The following is a 17,591-nucleotide window of genomic DNA, read 5'->3' as shown; positions in this document are numbered from 1 at the left end:
GAGCACAAATCTCTGCAAAGCAAATTCTTCTTGGGACCACTGATGCTAGTATGATGCAAGCCATTGACATTCCAAGTGACAATACATAAATTTATATGTCAACCAATGATAAATCTAAAACCTCAAAAGCATACATCAACCGTGTCAACGTTGTGACAAGACTCAAGATCAATGCCGTGCTCTCTTGATCCCTGGTCAAAGCCGTGGAACAAGAGCTAAAGGAAGCGCATCCTCATCGTGGGGAAGTGGTCCGAGGAGTTGTCCTAGAGCAGAGGAGAGAGCAACTATAAACGACAAACCAAAGTAGTCAGAAGAGCATCACAATGTGGAGACTATTGTCAACTCTGCCATACTTGCATGGTGGGAGGGATCGATGTAGTATGGTCCACGAACTGAACCAATGGTAAACAGTAGCAGTCCTCTATATGGATCCACTGTGTGGATCCTATGCTCTATGCCAATTTGTCTGTAATAATGCATGATGGAATGCAACCGCCCAAGTCTGGATAGCCCGCAAGGTGTGACAAAGAACAATATCTATGATTGAAACCTTTGTCCATGTATCTCTACTAGTAAAAGGTACTGAGAAGGAGAGCATGAGACTCTACCTACTACCTAGAAGAGAGTGTGCCATCTGGGCACATGCACAAGGAGCTAATAACATACCAGTGCTATCACCGTTGTACTCAGCTCTAGAAAATTGCCAAGCTGGAGGCGTAGAAGCTATGAAGGATCTAGGAACCTGAGGGGGTGGTGGGGCTCACAGAAGAGGTGGAGAGGATAGATTGTCATCGATGGGCATGGTTGGGTGGGGATGTGTTGCAGGGGGTGATGGTGTTGTAGTGTCAGTGGGTGGAAGCAAAAGGAAACAAGGGGCTGGTGAAGATAGTAGAGGTGGGAAGTTTGTCTCCGTAGCTAAATGTGATGAAGCTTTGGGTGGATGCCATAAAGTAGAGCGTATGTACCGTAGCGACTGAACCGGCTCAGTGGTTGAAACATGTGAGACTATTGGGGAGATAAACTGTTGAGGCGGTGGCTGTGGTGTTGTTGGAGGTGGCGCCCATCAAAAAAGTATGGCGATGAGGAACCTTTTGCCAACCTCCCATTGTGCCTTGAGGTGGGAGATGTTGTGGCTCATTGCGACGCGGAGGATGGGAAGGGAAATTCTCTCACCATGTGCCCAAATTGATGGCATATAAGACACTGATCCGGGCGACCAATAACCACCAACCTCTATAGACAGACCTGCTCTGTGGTGGGATCGTGAAGTCGTATTGTATCTAGTAATTGGGTGTCTCCATGTGTGTAGACATGTATCCGTGGTGTGCCAATATTTGTATCCATCGACTCTCTCTCTCTCTCTCTCTCTCTCTCTCTCTCTCTCTCTCTCTCTCTCTCTCTCTCTCTCTCTCTCTCTCTCTCTCTCGTCGACTAGATCTTTAAGGTCTCTTGGGATAGTTTCCTATGACGTTAAAATTCTCTTATTCTTCTTCTTCTTCTTCTTCTGTGTGTGTGTGTGTGTGTGTGCGTGCGCACGCACGCGCACACCATGCAATGATGTAACATAGGTTATGTTCACTAAAGTGAGTAGGAGGTTTTAAATTGGACTTTTTAATCCATCTTGGTTTACGTGACTGAGAAATGTAGGTGTTTCCTCTTGAGTTGGCATTATAAAATGCTACTCTGATCATTTTTCTTAAAATGTTTTTTAAGTCCCAACGCCCCATTGATGGGAATGTTTTCATAACATTGAGTGATATCGACAGAGAAGAGATAGAAAATTAATTTGGGAGGTTAAGTGTGACTTTGATAAAGTTTTTAATGAGCCAGTATGGATTGTAATGGATTTTAGGAAAGTCTTAAGCACATTTTTTGCTTTTTAGCACAAACTAATTCAAACTCGGGTAGCACGAGATCAAGACACATAGTAATGTCTTTAGTAAAGTTTGTAAAAATACCACTAGAGGCATCCAAAGTCCATTTAAATTTATGTTTGTGGTATTTATAAGTTGGAAATAACACAAGTGATTTGTTTTCATCAAGGGAGTAACCAATATTCCTAAAGTGGTCGGTGATGAAGGTAGTGGCATCTTTAGGAGCTGCATTGAGTAAAGTAAACCCATCACAGGCAAGATGCAAGTGAGTAGCTTTCCAAGCAAGATTTTTGCAGATAAAAGTAGGACTATCAACAGCTTTATCTAGCCCAACAATGAACCATTTGTGTGAAAGTCTCTGAAAAAATTCTTGCTAGTATCAAGAGTAATCCAAGAATTTGAAGTAGACAACCATTCATGTAGTAAGAGAGCTATCTTTTGTAAAAAAACGGTTTTTAAGTAGATTGGTTAAGCCTGGTAGGACTGCCATCTCCAGTTGGAGATTATTGCAGTCAAACAGCTAAGTAAAGTTGTAAGGCAAGATATGGATTTTTAGGAAACATAGGAATATGATTCAAACTCTTACCAATAATTCTTCGAACCGAGGAATTATCAATGATCTTAAGATCATAAGTCCACACATGATTACCCAATTCGCCAAAATCATAACTCACAACCTGCACAAAAATATTCAAGAATATAAAACATAGTGCTATCTTGTAAAAAGTCCATGTTGTAAACAAGATTCTTAATGGGTTGATGATAAGTCCAACCGATTATGACATTTTTTAACAGGTTGTGATGATTGAAAAATACATTGAAACATTCACAAAAGATAGATCCTGGAAGAAACCAGTCAAGGAGTTTAGTGTAGTAGAGACAATGTACATAAATCTAGTCCATAATAGAAGTATTACTGAAAATTGTCTTTCTTCCACAAGGGCCAAAAGTAACATGCACACCAAATTGAGCTACATGTCAAGAAGGTGTCGAATAGGGGCACTCCTTCCTTTCCCTCTAGTAAAACTACGAGATTTTCCTCTATTAGAGCTAGTAGAAGTGCCAGGAGATAGAAAAGACGTAAAAGAGTTGGTAGGAGTAGTTAGTGAATTTGGTCTTTTAAAAGATTGAGAATTATCGTCTTCAATACATGGTTTAAGTAGACCTGTGGCTATTTTGACCCCTTTATAGTTGGCATAGGTGGTAAGATAGGTGCAAGGTTCATCAGATTTAAGTTCCTTGAGGATATCGAGCATCGGGCCTCTAAAGGCATTGAAAGAAATCTGGGCAATAACAAGGAATCTAGCTTGTTCAATATACCAGATAGCATGGTCAAACCACATAATACTAGATTCACAAGATGGCTTTGGGTCGAGAAATTTGCAAGCACATTTTAGGTAAGGTCGATGTACATTCCAAATGTAGAAGTCGGGATTGCTCTTAGCAAACTCTATAATTCCTTTTGTTAACGAATATAGAGACCAGCATCAGAGGCACATTTAGCTTTATCAACAAAACTGAGGTTGAAAGGGGCCTTTATAAGCTCTCCTTTGTCCAAAAACTGGCCACCTTTAAGAATATTGAGACGATAGTCTTCAACATTAGATATTGGTAGGTTAGCAAGGTAAACCCAGATTTCAGTGAGTATGGGTGTTGAAAAAGCTTTGCTAGGGAGAATCTAGAGCTGATGGTTTACTCCAAAACATTCTACTTCGATTTGTCTGACCGGTAGAAAAGGGAAAACTTTAGAGACTTTTGGAACCATGTTTAGGAGGTTGGAGTCATTGAGAGTACACGAATTGTGTTGGAATTCTTTAACAGCTTCCAAAGTAACACTGTCTCTTAAAAAGAGGCCACCAGTTTGTGGGACAATAGGAGTAGTCGAAGTACTAATAAAAGCAGGATTAAGCCCATACAATTTTTTGAGAAGATTGACAAGTTCAACACCAGAAGAAGAGAATTGGACAAGATCTTGATTATATTGATGAGCTAATACATGTAGTTGAGTAATGTATTGTGAGATCATAGCAACACCATCCTCGCGATTTTGTTAAGAGTGGCAAGAATCTTGACCCAATCGCTGGAAGACAACACATGTAAGATAGAAGACTTCTTGTCAACCCATAGGGTGAAATCATATAAGTTGCGAAGCATCCAGATTGCTCATATATCGAAGAACAAGGGAGCTAGCAATAGAAAGGGGTTCTGAAGCTAACTCAAGTCCTTGGGAGAGGGATAAGGCTTGTAACAAAAGAGTGAGAGATTAGATTGTACTTATTTGGGATAAGTGATCTTTTAACTTTTTGCTTTTCTATTAATAAAAGACGTAGTTCTAGGAGGACAGGGTTTATGCAAAGGGCAGTCCTTTAACTATTGCAAAATATTTTTCATTATCTTTGCATGTTTCAGAGAGTCATGGATAACCCTTATATGAACAGCATGCTTATCTATAACATGTACCTGAAAAATCAGTTAAAACAAGGGTAAGTGGTCATGGATTAACATGCAATCCTAAAACCGACAAAGTCCAAAGACTATAATAGCCATAAGAAAGAACCCGATCTATAGTCTACGACGGACTACCTAACACCAATCAACCTAAACAAGAATTATAAACAGTGGAGATTATAGACAATGGATCAATCAAAGCACTATAGACCAATAGATTTCTAAAGCCAGTGTCTTGGTCTCTCGACATTCCGAAATAACCTTATGTTTAGGACATTGTGTTGTTGTATTAAACTAATACTTTTGCAAGAAAGAGCATGAAAGATCAAAAGACAACTGGCTTTAGACATAGAACAAAGATTAGCACAAAACCGATTAAGTCTTACATTCATTTTTGTAAATAAATAATGAGAATGAAGTGTCATTCTAAAGCTTTTGTACAAGAGATGGTCAAGATATAATGGTCCTAAAGTAAAGGAACCCAAGTTCTTCAATGACAAAGAGCAACTAAGCCAAAAATTTCCTAAGTAAAGATAAAATTCTCACATGTATCCATATAAACAAGACAACCGATTCGTTAGCGTTGAATATGTATTACAAGTGTAAACAAACCTATCAATTGTTATCCATGTCCTTAAAAACTTTTTTAATTCAAACCTATTAACCTTCTTAGAGTATTAAATAGTACCAAAGATTTAGGAGACAAAAAGCCCTTCAAAAAGTAGATAGACCTAAAGAAGTGTTTTTCCACATGTTTTCATTGTGATCAAAAGACAACCAACCCTCCTAATCGAAATGTCAAAAGATCCCTTTAATATTTCATACAAAAATTGAAATATTCCAAATACGACGTAACTTTTTGAATTACAAAACTTGACATGTTATCATTGTGATGAGAAGGCCACCACCCCTTTTGATTCAAGTGTCAAATCCCTTTAATGTTACATTTTATTAAAAAAATTGATGGATTCAAGACATGATGTCACTTTTTGAATTACAAACCAATAATCAGGGCTTCAAAAGGCCATTACCCCTTTTGATGCAAGTGTCGTGATAAAAATTCATTGCAAATATTCAAATTGAAATTCTTGTACATTCACTCCTAATTGACCCATAATAAGGCCACATAGTAAACTTTTATGTAAGGTTTTTTAGCAATGCTTTAAGAAAATGAAAGATAATCAATGAGTTTCAAAGTTAACCCATTTTAATCGACTGGACTATCAAGTTTTAAAAAAACAAAAGAGTACTCAGATAGTTGCTTGGTCTTTCAAAGCAAAGTCACCATAGATCCAATCAAATGTAAAGTGGATTTCTAACATTAATTGGAAACCACCGGCTAAATAATGTATAGCCATGTGGGGTAGGTAAATGATTTAGATGCATTAAATTAATGCTGTCAATTATCCATGCCAAAAGAGATCATTGAACCATACTCTATTTAAATCTATCAACCTAAACAGGTCGCCAAGTATCAATCATCTAACAATGATATTTTCAATAGTTTTTAGCTTAGTGTACCACAAAAAATATCATCTGCAACAGGCAAACCACAAGGTTTTTATCAGCCAAATTGAGTATTGGTATTGCATAGCAGTAGAACAGGCAATATAAGTTATACATACTGAGTATTTGCATAGCAAAAGATCTAACACTATCAACTTACATATGAGATAATGGTAGAATCTGTATAATCAATTATAGCAAAAACCAGAACCGGTATCATAGGGCAAACGTTTTAAGTAACCAAAAACCACAATATGACAGCAGACCCAAAATCTTGTAGTTTTAACCTGTCTAAGGGTTTATTCTAAAACACAAAACCCCATCATTTTAACCAAAGAAGTCAGCTATTACAGGTAATCCCAACATCTCTACAGAATCCTCATGTTATTTAAACCTATCTGGTTTTTTTTAAAACCATACTTATAACCAAAGAAGTCAGCCAATACAGGCGATCATTAATTTATTAGGGCAGCCAAAATGAAAAGCAGCACAACCCTGCGATAACAAATACAGATATACGGAAAATTGGTGCAGTATAAGACACAAGCTCAATAGTCAGTAATGACACTACAACACCGGGACTTCATTAAGCAAACGCTACTGCAAATCTTCAAAGATTGACAGATCATGCCACCACAATAGTCTAATTTAAGTGATTAGTTAAAACTACTAAAAATCATCAAGCGATTCTGCAATTACAAATATGTAAATCATCACAAATGAGAGATCATGCAACAAAGCAAACCCAATTTGAGTGATTTGTTTCAATCATTAACAAATCATCACAAACGGTTCAGCACCAACCAGAGGCATTAGTTTTCTCAACCAGTTCCATAGTGTAGCATTCAGGACAGCAAACAACGCAGGGACCCTCTCTCACAATTCGTACTGTTAATATGGTAGGTCAAGGCGAAGTTAGGGATAAACAAAACCCTCACCTGTTTATAAAGGCACAAGTTGAGCCAGTACTCCAGCAGATGCCTTGAAGATTTCTCTGCATTCAACACGACCAGTGGTAAATCCCAAAGCAATCCAAGGCTGCAGGGACTAAAGCCTTCAATGCTAAGTATAGCTGCTGCCAAAAGGCCAGATTCCAAGCAGTTACAGGGACAGAAGGGGAGAAGCAGTATGAGTGTGCGCGAATATGAGGGCTAGGGGCAGAGAGAGGGGAAGTATTGCATTAAGAAGACCAGAGCTGGTCATCGAACAGAAGGGAGTAGCAGGCGACGTCACAGCCAACAAAAGTCAGCTTATGGAAGAAGGCGCGATTAAATGCCATGCCAGGGAATGTGGGAAAGGTCCCATAAGTGGGGATAAGACCTAGTTTTAGGACTCAGGCAGCAGACTCGCCATGATTTTTAGGCCAAGAGGAAATAATGGGTAAAATCCAAAGAAATACCAGAGAGTGTAAGTGCTGGTAAGTAGATTTTTTGTAGATAGATTTAAAAATCCAAGTGACAAGGCTAGGGATTTTAGGGAGATAGATCCTGCCGGCAGTCACTGTATGACATAAATTAAGCTACTGTAAGGAAGAAATTAATGCGAAGGTGCAAATATATCAATAAATGTAAGTGGAAGGTAGAGGAATTTTCCAAGGGAAATGCTCCATCAGCAGTCACCAATGTGTGTGTGTGTGTGTGTGTGTAGAACTGCCAAAAAGTCAATGATAAAAGCCTCACATAGAAATATGGTAGGGTGGAAGCCTGAGTGGAGAGCCATTGGACTTGTGAAGTTGTAAGTCTGCCCCAGAAGGGCATAGAGGGAACAAAGGCTAACCATCGTTTCACTATCACTGTAGATGAGCCCGAGGAGTCATCCCATAAATTGTACAAGGTATGAATGCATAATTTGGAAGTGGAGGAAGGCTCTACCCCCAATATGTGAAAACAACACATCTTCCAATCCACCCGGCACCTGCACTAGCTATCACTGTGAACTGCTAGCATGCCCAATGCGAGGACATCTATTATGCATACACGCGAATGCATGAAGAACAATATATTGTGCAAGTAGAGACGATTGAGGGGTATCAGAAGCATTGATACAAGGCTTTACAAGCTACCATTCCTTTATAGATATTTATATAAGGTGGCATATGAGCTGAATGCAGGATTCATTGAGTAGAGGCATAAGGCCATGTAATGTTGCCGCTGATCAAGCGCGAAGAAGACAAAAGTGGGAGATCAGTCTCCAAAACCAAGCGGAAAACCATGGCCAATCAGCCACATACAATACATATCCATCTCCTGGCAGTCCAGCTCTCCCATTAGTATCTCCAAAAGATGGTAAGAAACATCACAGATAGTCCACCATGTAACCAAGACTAAGGCGTATATCTTGGCATATATAAAGCATGCAGCACATAAAGGGAGGAACCTGGCTAGCAAGGTTAAAGTCGAGCCTACAACCAGCATCTTGACCAGGTTGATGGAGTTCTCATCCTGCACTGGCAATCTGTTCCTTTTCCTCCCAAAGCTGCAGATCAAGAAGTCCACACAAAGAAAATAGAAACATCCTAACATGAGATTGTTCATAAACTTATCAATGTTAACAACCCAATTGAAAAACAATATGAACAAAGAATGTGATTAAAGAGGAATTGAGTGTATCAAACATTTGAAAGGTGTCCATTCATGTACACAGTACACGTACAGCCGCATTTTATCAGAAGTGCTTCAAGATGTGTTGTTTTGCTCTTCAACTGTTTTACATCAACTATAGGATTTGACTGGTATGCAGCATATCTTAAGAACTAAGTTAAGGACAGTAGCCTGATTTCAGTTACTGTTGGCTCACCTCCTTTGTGTAGCCTAGACTACAATTTGCACTAGATTGCTCAGCTTCTAAAAATATCTATTTGGTTTCTCTGTAAAAACTCTTTTGCCTCAGCTATATCCTGCACGAAGGAAAAACTGATGTTAGTATAGCACCACAACAAATTGTAAGCTGTGAGAGATTGCTCTATGTTACCTTTTGCAAGAGAACTGCCTCTTGTGGGCAAGTTGGGAACACCATCAAGCCATATCCAACCATGGCCAAACCATAACAACCCAACACCACCACAGCGTACAAAGGAAGCTGCAATACAACGTCATCAGTTCCTAACACTGAGTTACAAAATGAAGAAAGACATGAGAAGTTGATACACTTAAAATTTGCCGAGCATGCCTCTAAGGCTGATCCAGTTTCTCAAAAGCCATACCCATAAATCTTTAATCTGGAACCCTAAAGTCTGTCACATACTCAAACCGGCCCATAGGGCAGTAGACTTTGGCTTTCACCCAAAACTTTACTTAAGACTTAAGGACACACAGAAACTTCGCCAATAAAAACCTACTGCTAGAATTAACACTCCAAAACTTCACAAACAAAATCCCCATGCATTGGATGACTTTCCCGGAGCATACTGGCACTCTCCCAAACCTGGCAAGAATCTGGAGCACGCTGAATTCTCTATTTTCTGCCCCAAAAATGCACCAAATTGCATGTACAGCGATCCCCTTGCTTCCCCGGACGTCTTGGGGGTATTAGGGATCGATTAGGGCCAAAACTCTAAACCTCCAAATTTACACAGCAGGTTGTAATTCCCTGTTTTGGGCTCTATTTGGCGTGCCGTTCACATCCGTAGCAAGCCCTCAAGCTCCCACACCCGTAGGGCAACTTGCCCTTTGAAGACAAGTTTTTACGTGAAATCTCTCCAAATTCACTTGTACCTGCGGGGGATTAGCAACTAGCTAATCCAATACCTGTGCAAGAGGCTCTTGCCTTGGCAATCGCGCATAAACCCACACAACTGTACATACAGATGAAAAGCCCTCTAGCGGGGCATCACGTGGGAGGTGTGCACGAGAGCGGAATCATCGCGCTACCTAAAGCAAGGGAGAAGGCAAGCTTTCCATTAAAGCGGTGAAACCTGCACCCACTACTCACCCACACACTGTAGTTCACTTAATGAACTAAAATCAGCCTCCTCCCTCAATTTGCACGCGCCCTCTTCATGTTGGCTTGGCATTTTTGCTCGGGAACCGCCATGTGTCCACTTAGCCCCTTTTGAGTTAATTCCTAGTACCCACCAACTTATAAGTGTAACAAGGGGCCCTAAATGACTTTGAGTTGAGCTTAGACACCCTACTGCTCGGATTTTAGTGCCGGTCGCCCCGACCAACTCGTGGAGACAAGGCCTTCCCGTCTGCGGGTGAAACTCTAGGCCATCGGCTGTTTCACACTGGCCACACAATGTTCGGCCATTTGTGACTTCAAAAAGAGGGTCCCAAAAATTAAATAAAAATCAGCGGAAAGAAACCAACAACTAAGGTTAGCAATTGCCACGTCCTCGTGACATACCTCCCTCTTGAAATCGCAAACGTCCTCGATTGCATGCTATATACATGCCATTAATGATCTTGTGTTGTCACCACGCTTTTATCATCACATGTACCCGCAAGAAGGGTCATAACACAAAGATACAAATGACTTAATGAGACATTCATACTTTTGTCATTTCCATCTATGATAGAAGTGAGCATAATACCTTTAACACTTGAAGAGCGATGCACACTTCTATTGCAACCAATCTGTATGCACATTTGATGTGCTAGCTCCATCATTACCCCTCCTTTGCACACATTGGGTTGGGGCATACATAGGCTGTAACCCAAAGGCCTCAAGGTAAAGCTACAATACATTTGGTGACTCTAACACTTCATGCTCTTCCATCCACTTTGCATCCATAGGTGGATAGTTTTTTAACTTCACCAAATAGCGTCTTGCAACCTGTCCCTTAACATTTCTTTCTTTATGTGGCAAAATTTGCTCGAGTACCAAGATCTCATCAAGTTCATCAACTTCTGGTTGATCCTCCAGTGGCAGATCTTCTGGCACATCACCCACAAAGGGTCTTAGAAGACTCACGTGAAACGCATTATGAATCTTCCAAGTGTCAGGCAATTTCAGCCTATAAGTAGTATCGTTGAGCTTATCAAGGCCCTAATAACGCATGTTGAGTTTCGGAAACAACCTTTCCTTGCCCTTCATCTTCTTTAACCTTGCCTTTTCAAACCGTAAAAGTACCCAATCACCAGGTGAAAATAGTAATTCACGACGGTGAAGATCATCAGCCCTTTTCTGCTTTGCTTGAGTCTTCTCAAAGGCAAGCTTAATCTTCTTATATATTTCATCCATGTTCTCAACATATCGATCTGACTCAAAGATCTTGTCCTTCGTATGCAAAATGGGAGAAACCTTTTTGCCACCTTCAACAATCTCAGAAGGTGCCTTGCCTATGAACAAATGCACCGTATTGTTGTAGGCATGCTCAAGCATAGGCAAATAATGTTCTCATTTGCCCTTATCATCTGACACATAACACTTCGGTAGATCCAAGACACTAGAATTAGCCTCTTCTGACTTTCCATCAGTTTGTGGATGAAATGAGGATGACAACTTGAGCCTAGTGCCCATGTTTTCAAATAATCCTCTCCAAAACAAACTCGTCATGCCAGGATCATGATCACTGACAATCGATTGTGGCATACCATGGTACCTAAACACACTGTACATGAACAACCGTGCCATCTGGTCAGATTTTATCTTCTTCTTGATAGGAATAGAATGGGCTTGATTGTTAAACATACAAATAATGGTCCATATATCATCATTCCCTGTCGGCGTTCTTGGACGATCAAAGATAAAATCCATAGCAATGCTTTCCCATGGCTTATCTGGAATCGGCAGTGAGTGTAACAACCCTGGTGCCTTTTTGCCTGTCAAACTTGACCTTTTGGCAAATCACACATGCTCGCACAAAGGCATCCACATCTCTCCTCAAAGTAGGCCAATAAAAAAATGTCTCGACCGCTTTCACTGTTGCATCTATACAACGATGCCTTGCATACGGTGGGACATGGCTTTCTACCATAACCTTATGTCGCCAATGGCTTAGTGACACAGTCTACCATGCATCATCATAAAACCATCCTTGAGGAGGTAGTGCTCATGGCGTTGCCCATCTTGCAATTGTTCAAAGATCCTTGCAAAATCTTCATCGGTACTATATTGTTCCTTCATGTTATCAAGCTCATGATGATAAGGAATTGACACAGCTGAAATTTGTGGTTGTCTGGCTAACGCATCAGCCACAACATTCTTCTTGCCTTCCACGTGCATAATCTGGAAGTGGAACATAGAAAGAATGTTTGCCCATCGCATATGATTTTCGGATAGCTTTGACTGTGTCAAGAAGTATCGCAAAGTCTGATGATCTGTCTCGACAACAAAATCAGCACCTAACAGGTAGTGCTTCCAACTAGAAAGCGCATGAATCACGGCCAAAAGCTCTTTCTCGTAAATTTGCATAGTCTTCTCTAAAATTCTGTTTTCATAAGCTACTACCCGTCCATCTTGCATTAGCACTGCTCTGCTGCTATTGCCACACGCGTCACACTGGACCACAAATGACTTCCTAAGATTTGGTAAAACAATCACGAGATCTGAAGTCAACTTTTCCTTCAAGAGACTAAAAGTTGAAATCTCTTTTTGGGTTCATCTGAAAGTGACCTCTTTCTCTTGCAAAGCATGAAGAGGTGAAGCTATCTCTGCAAAATTCCTGATAAACCTTCTATAGTGCGAGCACAATCCCAAGAAGCTTCAAACATCGTGCACAGTATTCAAGACCGGCTATATCTTAATAGCTTCAATCTTTGCGGGATCCACTCAGACACCATCCTTGACACTATGTGGCCAAGAAAGTAAATCTCTTCCAAGAAGAATTCACTTTTCTTAGGATTGACAAGTAACCTGTGACTGCGTAGCTCTTTAAACACAATGGTCAAGTGACGTCAAACACACACGGCTTGGGAGCTAGAGCGCTACCAAGTAGACGCCGACAACCTATTGACCCCAAAGACTGGAGCTCCTTTCGGTATTTCTTTATTCTTATAAAAAAGGGAATAAAACTTGTGATTTCCTACAAGCTATATTGCATAATCCGAGCTAGAAAAGACCATTCTGGCCCGATTTCAACAACATAACCGTACTAGGAAATGTCACAAATTGCTGACGTGTTAAAGTCCTAAAGAATGGAGCCAACTTGAAGATGCCGGCCGAGGAGCCTAAACCCTAAGAAGAACAAGTAACAGAAGAAGAAGTCCTACCAACTTATAGGGACCCCGTTCGATGGGGCCCTAAGTGACATAAAGGATTAGAATAAAGATGGACCGATGACGTGGCAGATTTCTGAGAATAACACTGACAATACTGACGTGGCAAGCTAGGATTTCTGCGTTTTGCACTAATTGCTGACGTGGCAGTTATACGGAATTCCATGCTTTACGTTGGCATACGGAATTCCATGCTTTACGCTAGCAGCTTTTGAGCATTGCTTTTGGACCAGAAGCTTTTGAGTTTGAAGGCTTTTCATGTAAACTTCTTTTCGGGCCTAGGGCCTTTAAATATGAGGCCATGGGCTCATTCTCAGGCACACTTCTAGGAGGAGGTGCAGAGCGTGAGTACCGACATTGTATGAGTTCAAGAAATATAAAGAAATACCGAAAGGCGCGCCACGGTTTGGGGCCAATACTCTTTGGGGTGGAATTCTGCCACTCAGTGTCGCATGTCGTCTCGCTTTCAATTCAATTGTTATTGAAGTGCTAAAAGTCTGTTCAGACTGTTCTTTTCTATTGGCACGTGGTGCTCGTCTTGTGATAGGAAACCTTATAGACAAATCCCCACGCATTGGATGACTTTCCCGACGCATATGGGCACTTTCCCAAACCTGGCGAGAATCTGCAGCACACTAAATTCTCTTTTTTCTGCCCCGAAAATGCACCAGATCGCATGTACAGCGATCCCCTCGCTTCCCGCACCTCCTAAGGGTATTAGGGATTGATGAGGGCCAAACCCCTAAACCTGAAAATTTACACAGCAGACTGTAATTCCCTGTTTTAGGCTCCGTTTCGCGTGCCGGTCGCAACCGTAGCAAGCCCTCAAGCTCCCGCATTTGTAGGGCTACTTACCCTTTGAATCGGACGAGATTTTTCGCGTGAATTCTAGGCTTCAAAATGGAGAGACTCCTTTGGATTTTCTCTCAAAGACGGTTTTCTAATGGAGCGGGCGACGCTATGTGTCACAAGACGAAAAGTAATATGGAGTGAATCCACCATTTGCAGGCCATAGGGCATAGAAGGAACAATAAAGGCAATTGAGTCATACTACTTTTGGCCACAACTCAAATCAGATGTGGATATATTTGTGCGGACGTGCATGGTTTGTCACAAGGTCTAAGTACGACAAGGACAAGGCAATTGGGTTGCTTCAATCTTTGCATATGCTAGATAGGCTGTGGGACAGCATTACTAGGCCATGATGTTCTTGGACTAATATAAACAGATTTAGCAAGCAAGCTCATTTTGTTCCAGTAAATAAGACCATCAAGGCTGATCATATGGCTAAGTTGTTCATTGCTCAAATTTTCCGATATCATGGGATGCCTACTTCCATTGTGTCCAATCGAGATCTTTGGATGACTAATTTGTTGCAGCGAGCTCCATGTGAGAATTGGGATACTACTCTCAAATTCTCTTCATCCTTACATGCCCAGACAGATGGTCAGTCAAAGATCACTCATTGAGTGATTGCTTGCCCTTTGGTTGAGTTTTCCTAGAACAGCACTATTCATAGATCTACAAGGATGGACCTCTTTGAGATTGTTCAGGGTCGCAAGAAAGTTCCGCCCATCTTGTGCCAACATTTTCCAGGTAGGTGAAAGAGGCTTGCAAACATCTCAACATAGGCACAAGAAGGCAAAAGATAAGAATCCGAGGGATTGCAACTGAAAGAAAGAGATTGGATGATTCTTAGGATTAAGAAGGCTAGGCTCAAAAAGATGATAGGAAAGGAAAAGCTTACCCAAAGCTTGCTATGAGATACTATGATCATTAGCACTTTCAAGATCACTTGAAAGACAATGATATATCTTTCGGGATCAGCTGCCAAATCACTAGAGGATTCACAATGCTTTACATGTGAGTCTTCTTAGGCAATTTCAAGGACAAGGACATGGCTCCTGAGGAGCAACTAGAGGATAAAGAGAGAGAGACAGATTCTTCAGCCTGAAAAGGTGTTGATACATAGAGAAAGGAGGTAAACAGTAAGATGATCCGACGATACTTGGTCAAGTTTAGGAATTAACTGGCTTTAGTAGTTGGAGGGGGACTAGGCAAATTACCCCGTTGTTGGATCTTCACCGTGAGTAGTTTCAAAGCTTGAAACTTGAGTCTGATGTAGGGCTTGCTAAATAGATGGGAGCCACACCACTCCCTTGTCAACAGATCAATTGGAATATGTATAGTAGTCAATTGGTATTTCTTTTAGCATGCCAAGAGGTCCTAAACTAAAAGTACTCTGCCCGTGGGACTTCTATAAAAGTACATAAGGATGGTTGCAACACTAGTAACACTTAATCATGATCGACTGTCACGTGACACATCCAACCCTATGTGTCCGTGGACAAGCTACAACACGACAAGGGTTCAGTCAATCCCGTCAGTCTAGATTTAGAAGTGATCTGGCACTTTTGTGAGTCTGTTCGCACACCGTGCATGTCCAAAAACTTAGTGTAGATGCATATCCTCCAGTTGCACACAGCCTGATCATAAGCATTCCCATCAGAATCCTTCAGGAGAATTTTCCAGTGCATTTAGCCTATTTTACCTATTTTTGACATTTTTCACTTATTATTTTGAAGTGACTTTTGTTGGAAAGTAGGTAGGGCAAATTGAGTAAGTTTGTATATAAGCAAACCTAGACTAGCACTAATTGGCAGAAGAGGAGGCAGGAGCCCAAGCTCAACAGGCAACTTCTCAAGCAAGAACCCTTTGGTGGACTTTTCTCCAAGCAAAGACATCCCCACACCTAGCGTTTTTCCTCAAGCTTCATCGCCACAAATTGCTCTTGGCTAGCGTTTCCTCAGCCAGAAGTCATCGCCAGCAGACTCCAGCATCTAGCGTTTTTTAAGATCTGCAGCCCTAGTGTTTTTTGAGAGTTCCAGCGTTTGCAGATTCTTAGCCCTTGCAGATTTTCAGCCGGTCATTTTCAGCAAGTTTCCCTAGCCATTCAGCCCCACAGTAGATGCAGATTTTCAGCCATAAGGACCAGCAAAATCAGCGTTTTCCATAGCGTTTTCGGCAACAGCAGATTTCAGCCCATAGAGTTTTTGGACAATAGATAAAAGGTTGCAGATTTCAGCCCTTAGGTCGCACTCGCCATCACCGTCGTCGACACCGACATAGCCTAGACTTGCATCAATCACATGCATTCAGTTTATACCAGTTTGTGCAATCATAAGTAGACCACTCTCACCGACAAGAGTGGGGCCTTGCGGAGGAGGGGTTTACGTCTCTGGTGTCGTATCTCCTTCTCTCTCTATCTCTCAGTCTCATACACTTGCACGCACAGTGTCCACTCACTTTGTTCGTAATCATTGCACTCTCTCATTAAGAACGGAAGGCTCTCCCTTCCATAAGAACAAAAGGAACCTTGAGCACAGTTCGGAGCACTCATCTTGAGCAAAGTTCAAACATTCATTCCGCTGCACCTTACATTGGTATCAGAGCTTTGGCAGTGTTTTGTATCACTCAAGGAAAGAACCACAAGAATCACAAGAATTTTTTTTTGCTTGTTGCGGTCGCACGAACCAAAGTTCACTTGGGCGCAATTCCTAATCGTGTTTTTGAAGAGTGAAAGGAATTCCAAGAAAGAAGGGCTTGTCCAGCCTCCCCTTGTGCCTCTTTTCACTCATTGAGACCGGACCGTGCACTTAGCGGACGGCCAATTGACGTGAGGTGGGAAAAAGCAACCTTGGTGTGAGCGCAAGGCCGCCAAGGGGTGCGCCCGCAGAAAAGAGAAGAACTATCCTTCTCAAACACAGATTGCAAGCGAAAGAAAACCTCAAGACCCCCAAGAACCCAAGTTCCTCGTGAACTTAAGAACCCAAGACCACAAGAACCCACAAGAACCCAATACTTTAGTGGATGGTCATCACTCAAAGCGGAATGGATACTTCGCTTGGAGATGATGAGCATGAGAGAGGTGAAGAAGAATTTTCCCCACCAGGAGGTTTTTCCGACTCTTCTCCTTCCCCATCTACGTCAAGGATTGCACTAACTGCTATGGAGGAGTTGGAGCAGATCTTTATGGAAAGGAAGTTAGAACGCGAAGCAAGAAATGCAGAAAGAAAGGCAGAAATGGATCGCAGACGCGCAAAAAGAAGAGCAAAAAGAAAAGCAGAAATGGACGCAAACACTAAGAAAGAATGGCAACCATAGCGCGTGAGCGCGAGCAACCATGCTTGGAAGCCAAAGATGACAAGCCAAATTGGATCGTGAGCGCGCACAAAGACAAGCAAAGAACAAAGCAAGACAAGCAGAATTTGATCACGAGAACAAAGCCATCAAAGAAAAGAGCGACCAACACATGAACGAGTTCTTGCAACACTTTTCTCAAGTGCAGGCACAGATGCAAGAGATTCAGGAGACGGAGACTCTCTCACTCTCTTCTTCTCCCAAGCATGACACATAGGATTTGCATGATTGTGAGAAGCATGATGAATTGAATGATAATGATGATACGCATGATGATTTGAATGACAATCATGAGCATGATGATTTGGATGACAATGACAAGCAAAATGATTTGCATGATCAAGATGTGATTTCTCACAAACATGATGATTTGCATGAAGATGACGTGATTGTTCAAAAGAATGAT

At 41.4% G+C, this 17,591-nt stretch overlaps 1 protein-coding gene across 1 annotated transcript in view; it reads right to left on the bottom strand.

Annotated features, from left to right (window-relative positions):
* Positions 1–8,400: 8,400 nt before the first annotated feature.
* LOC147430426 (dolichol-phosphate mannose synthase subunit 3-like) overlaps positions 8,401–17,591 on the bottom strand; it is a 76,470-nt gene continuing 67,279 nt past the window's right edge. Inside the window, exons 3-4 of the mRNA XM_086495734.1 lie at positions 8,799–8,906; positions 8,401–8,724 (exon numbers count right to left, since the gene is read on the bottom strand). Coding sequence (XP_086351860.1) covers positions 8,665–8,724; positions 8,799–8,906 — 168 coding nt within the window. The 3' untranslated portion in view covers positions 8,401–8,664. The remainder of the gene's footprint in view (positions 8,725–8,798; positions 8,907–17,591) is intronic.

The sequence above is a fragment of the Adiantum capillus-veneris genome, chromosome 22, assembly GCF_014529385.1.
Source record: "Adiantum capillus-veneris isolate H3 chromosome 22, ASM1452938v2, whole genome shotgun sequence".
In the NCBI taxonomy this organism is placed as follows: Eukaryota; Viridiplantae; Streptophyta; class Polypodiopsida; order Polypodiales; family Pteridaceae; genus Adiantum; species Adiantum capillus-veneris.
Note: the sequence above shows the minus strand (reverse complement) of the source record. Positions and strands in the feature narration are given on the sequence as shown.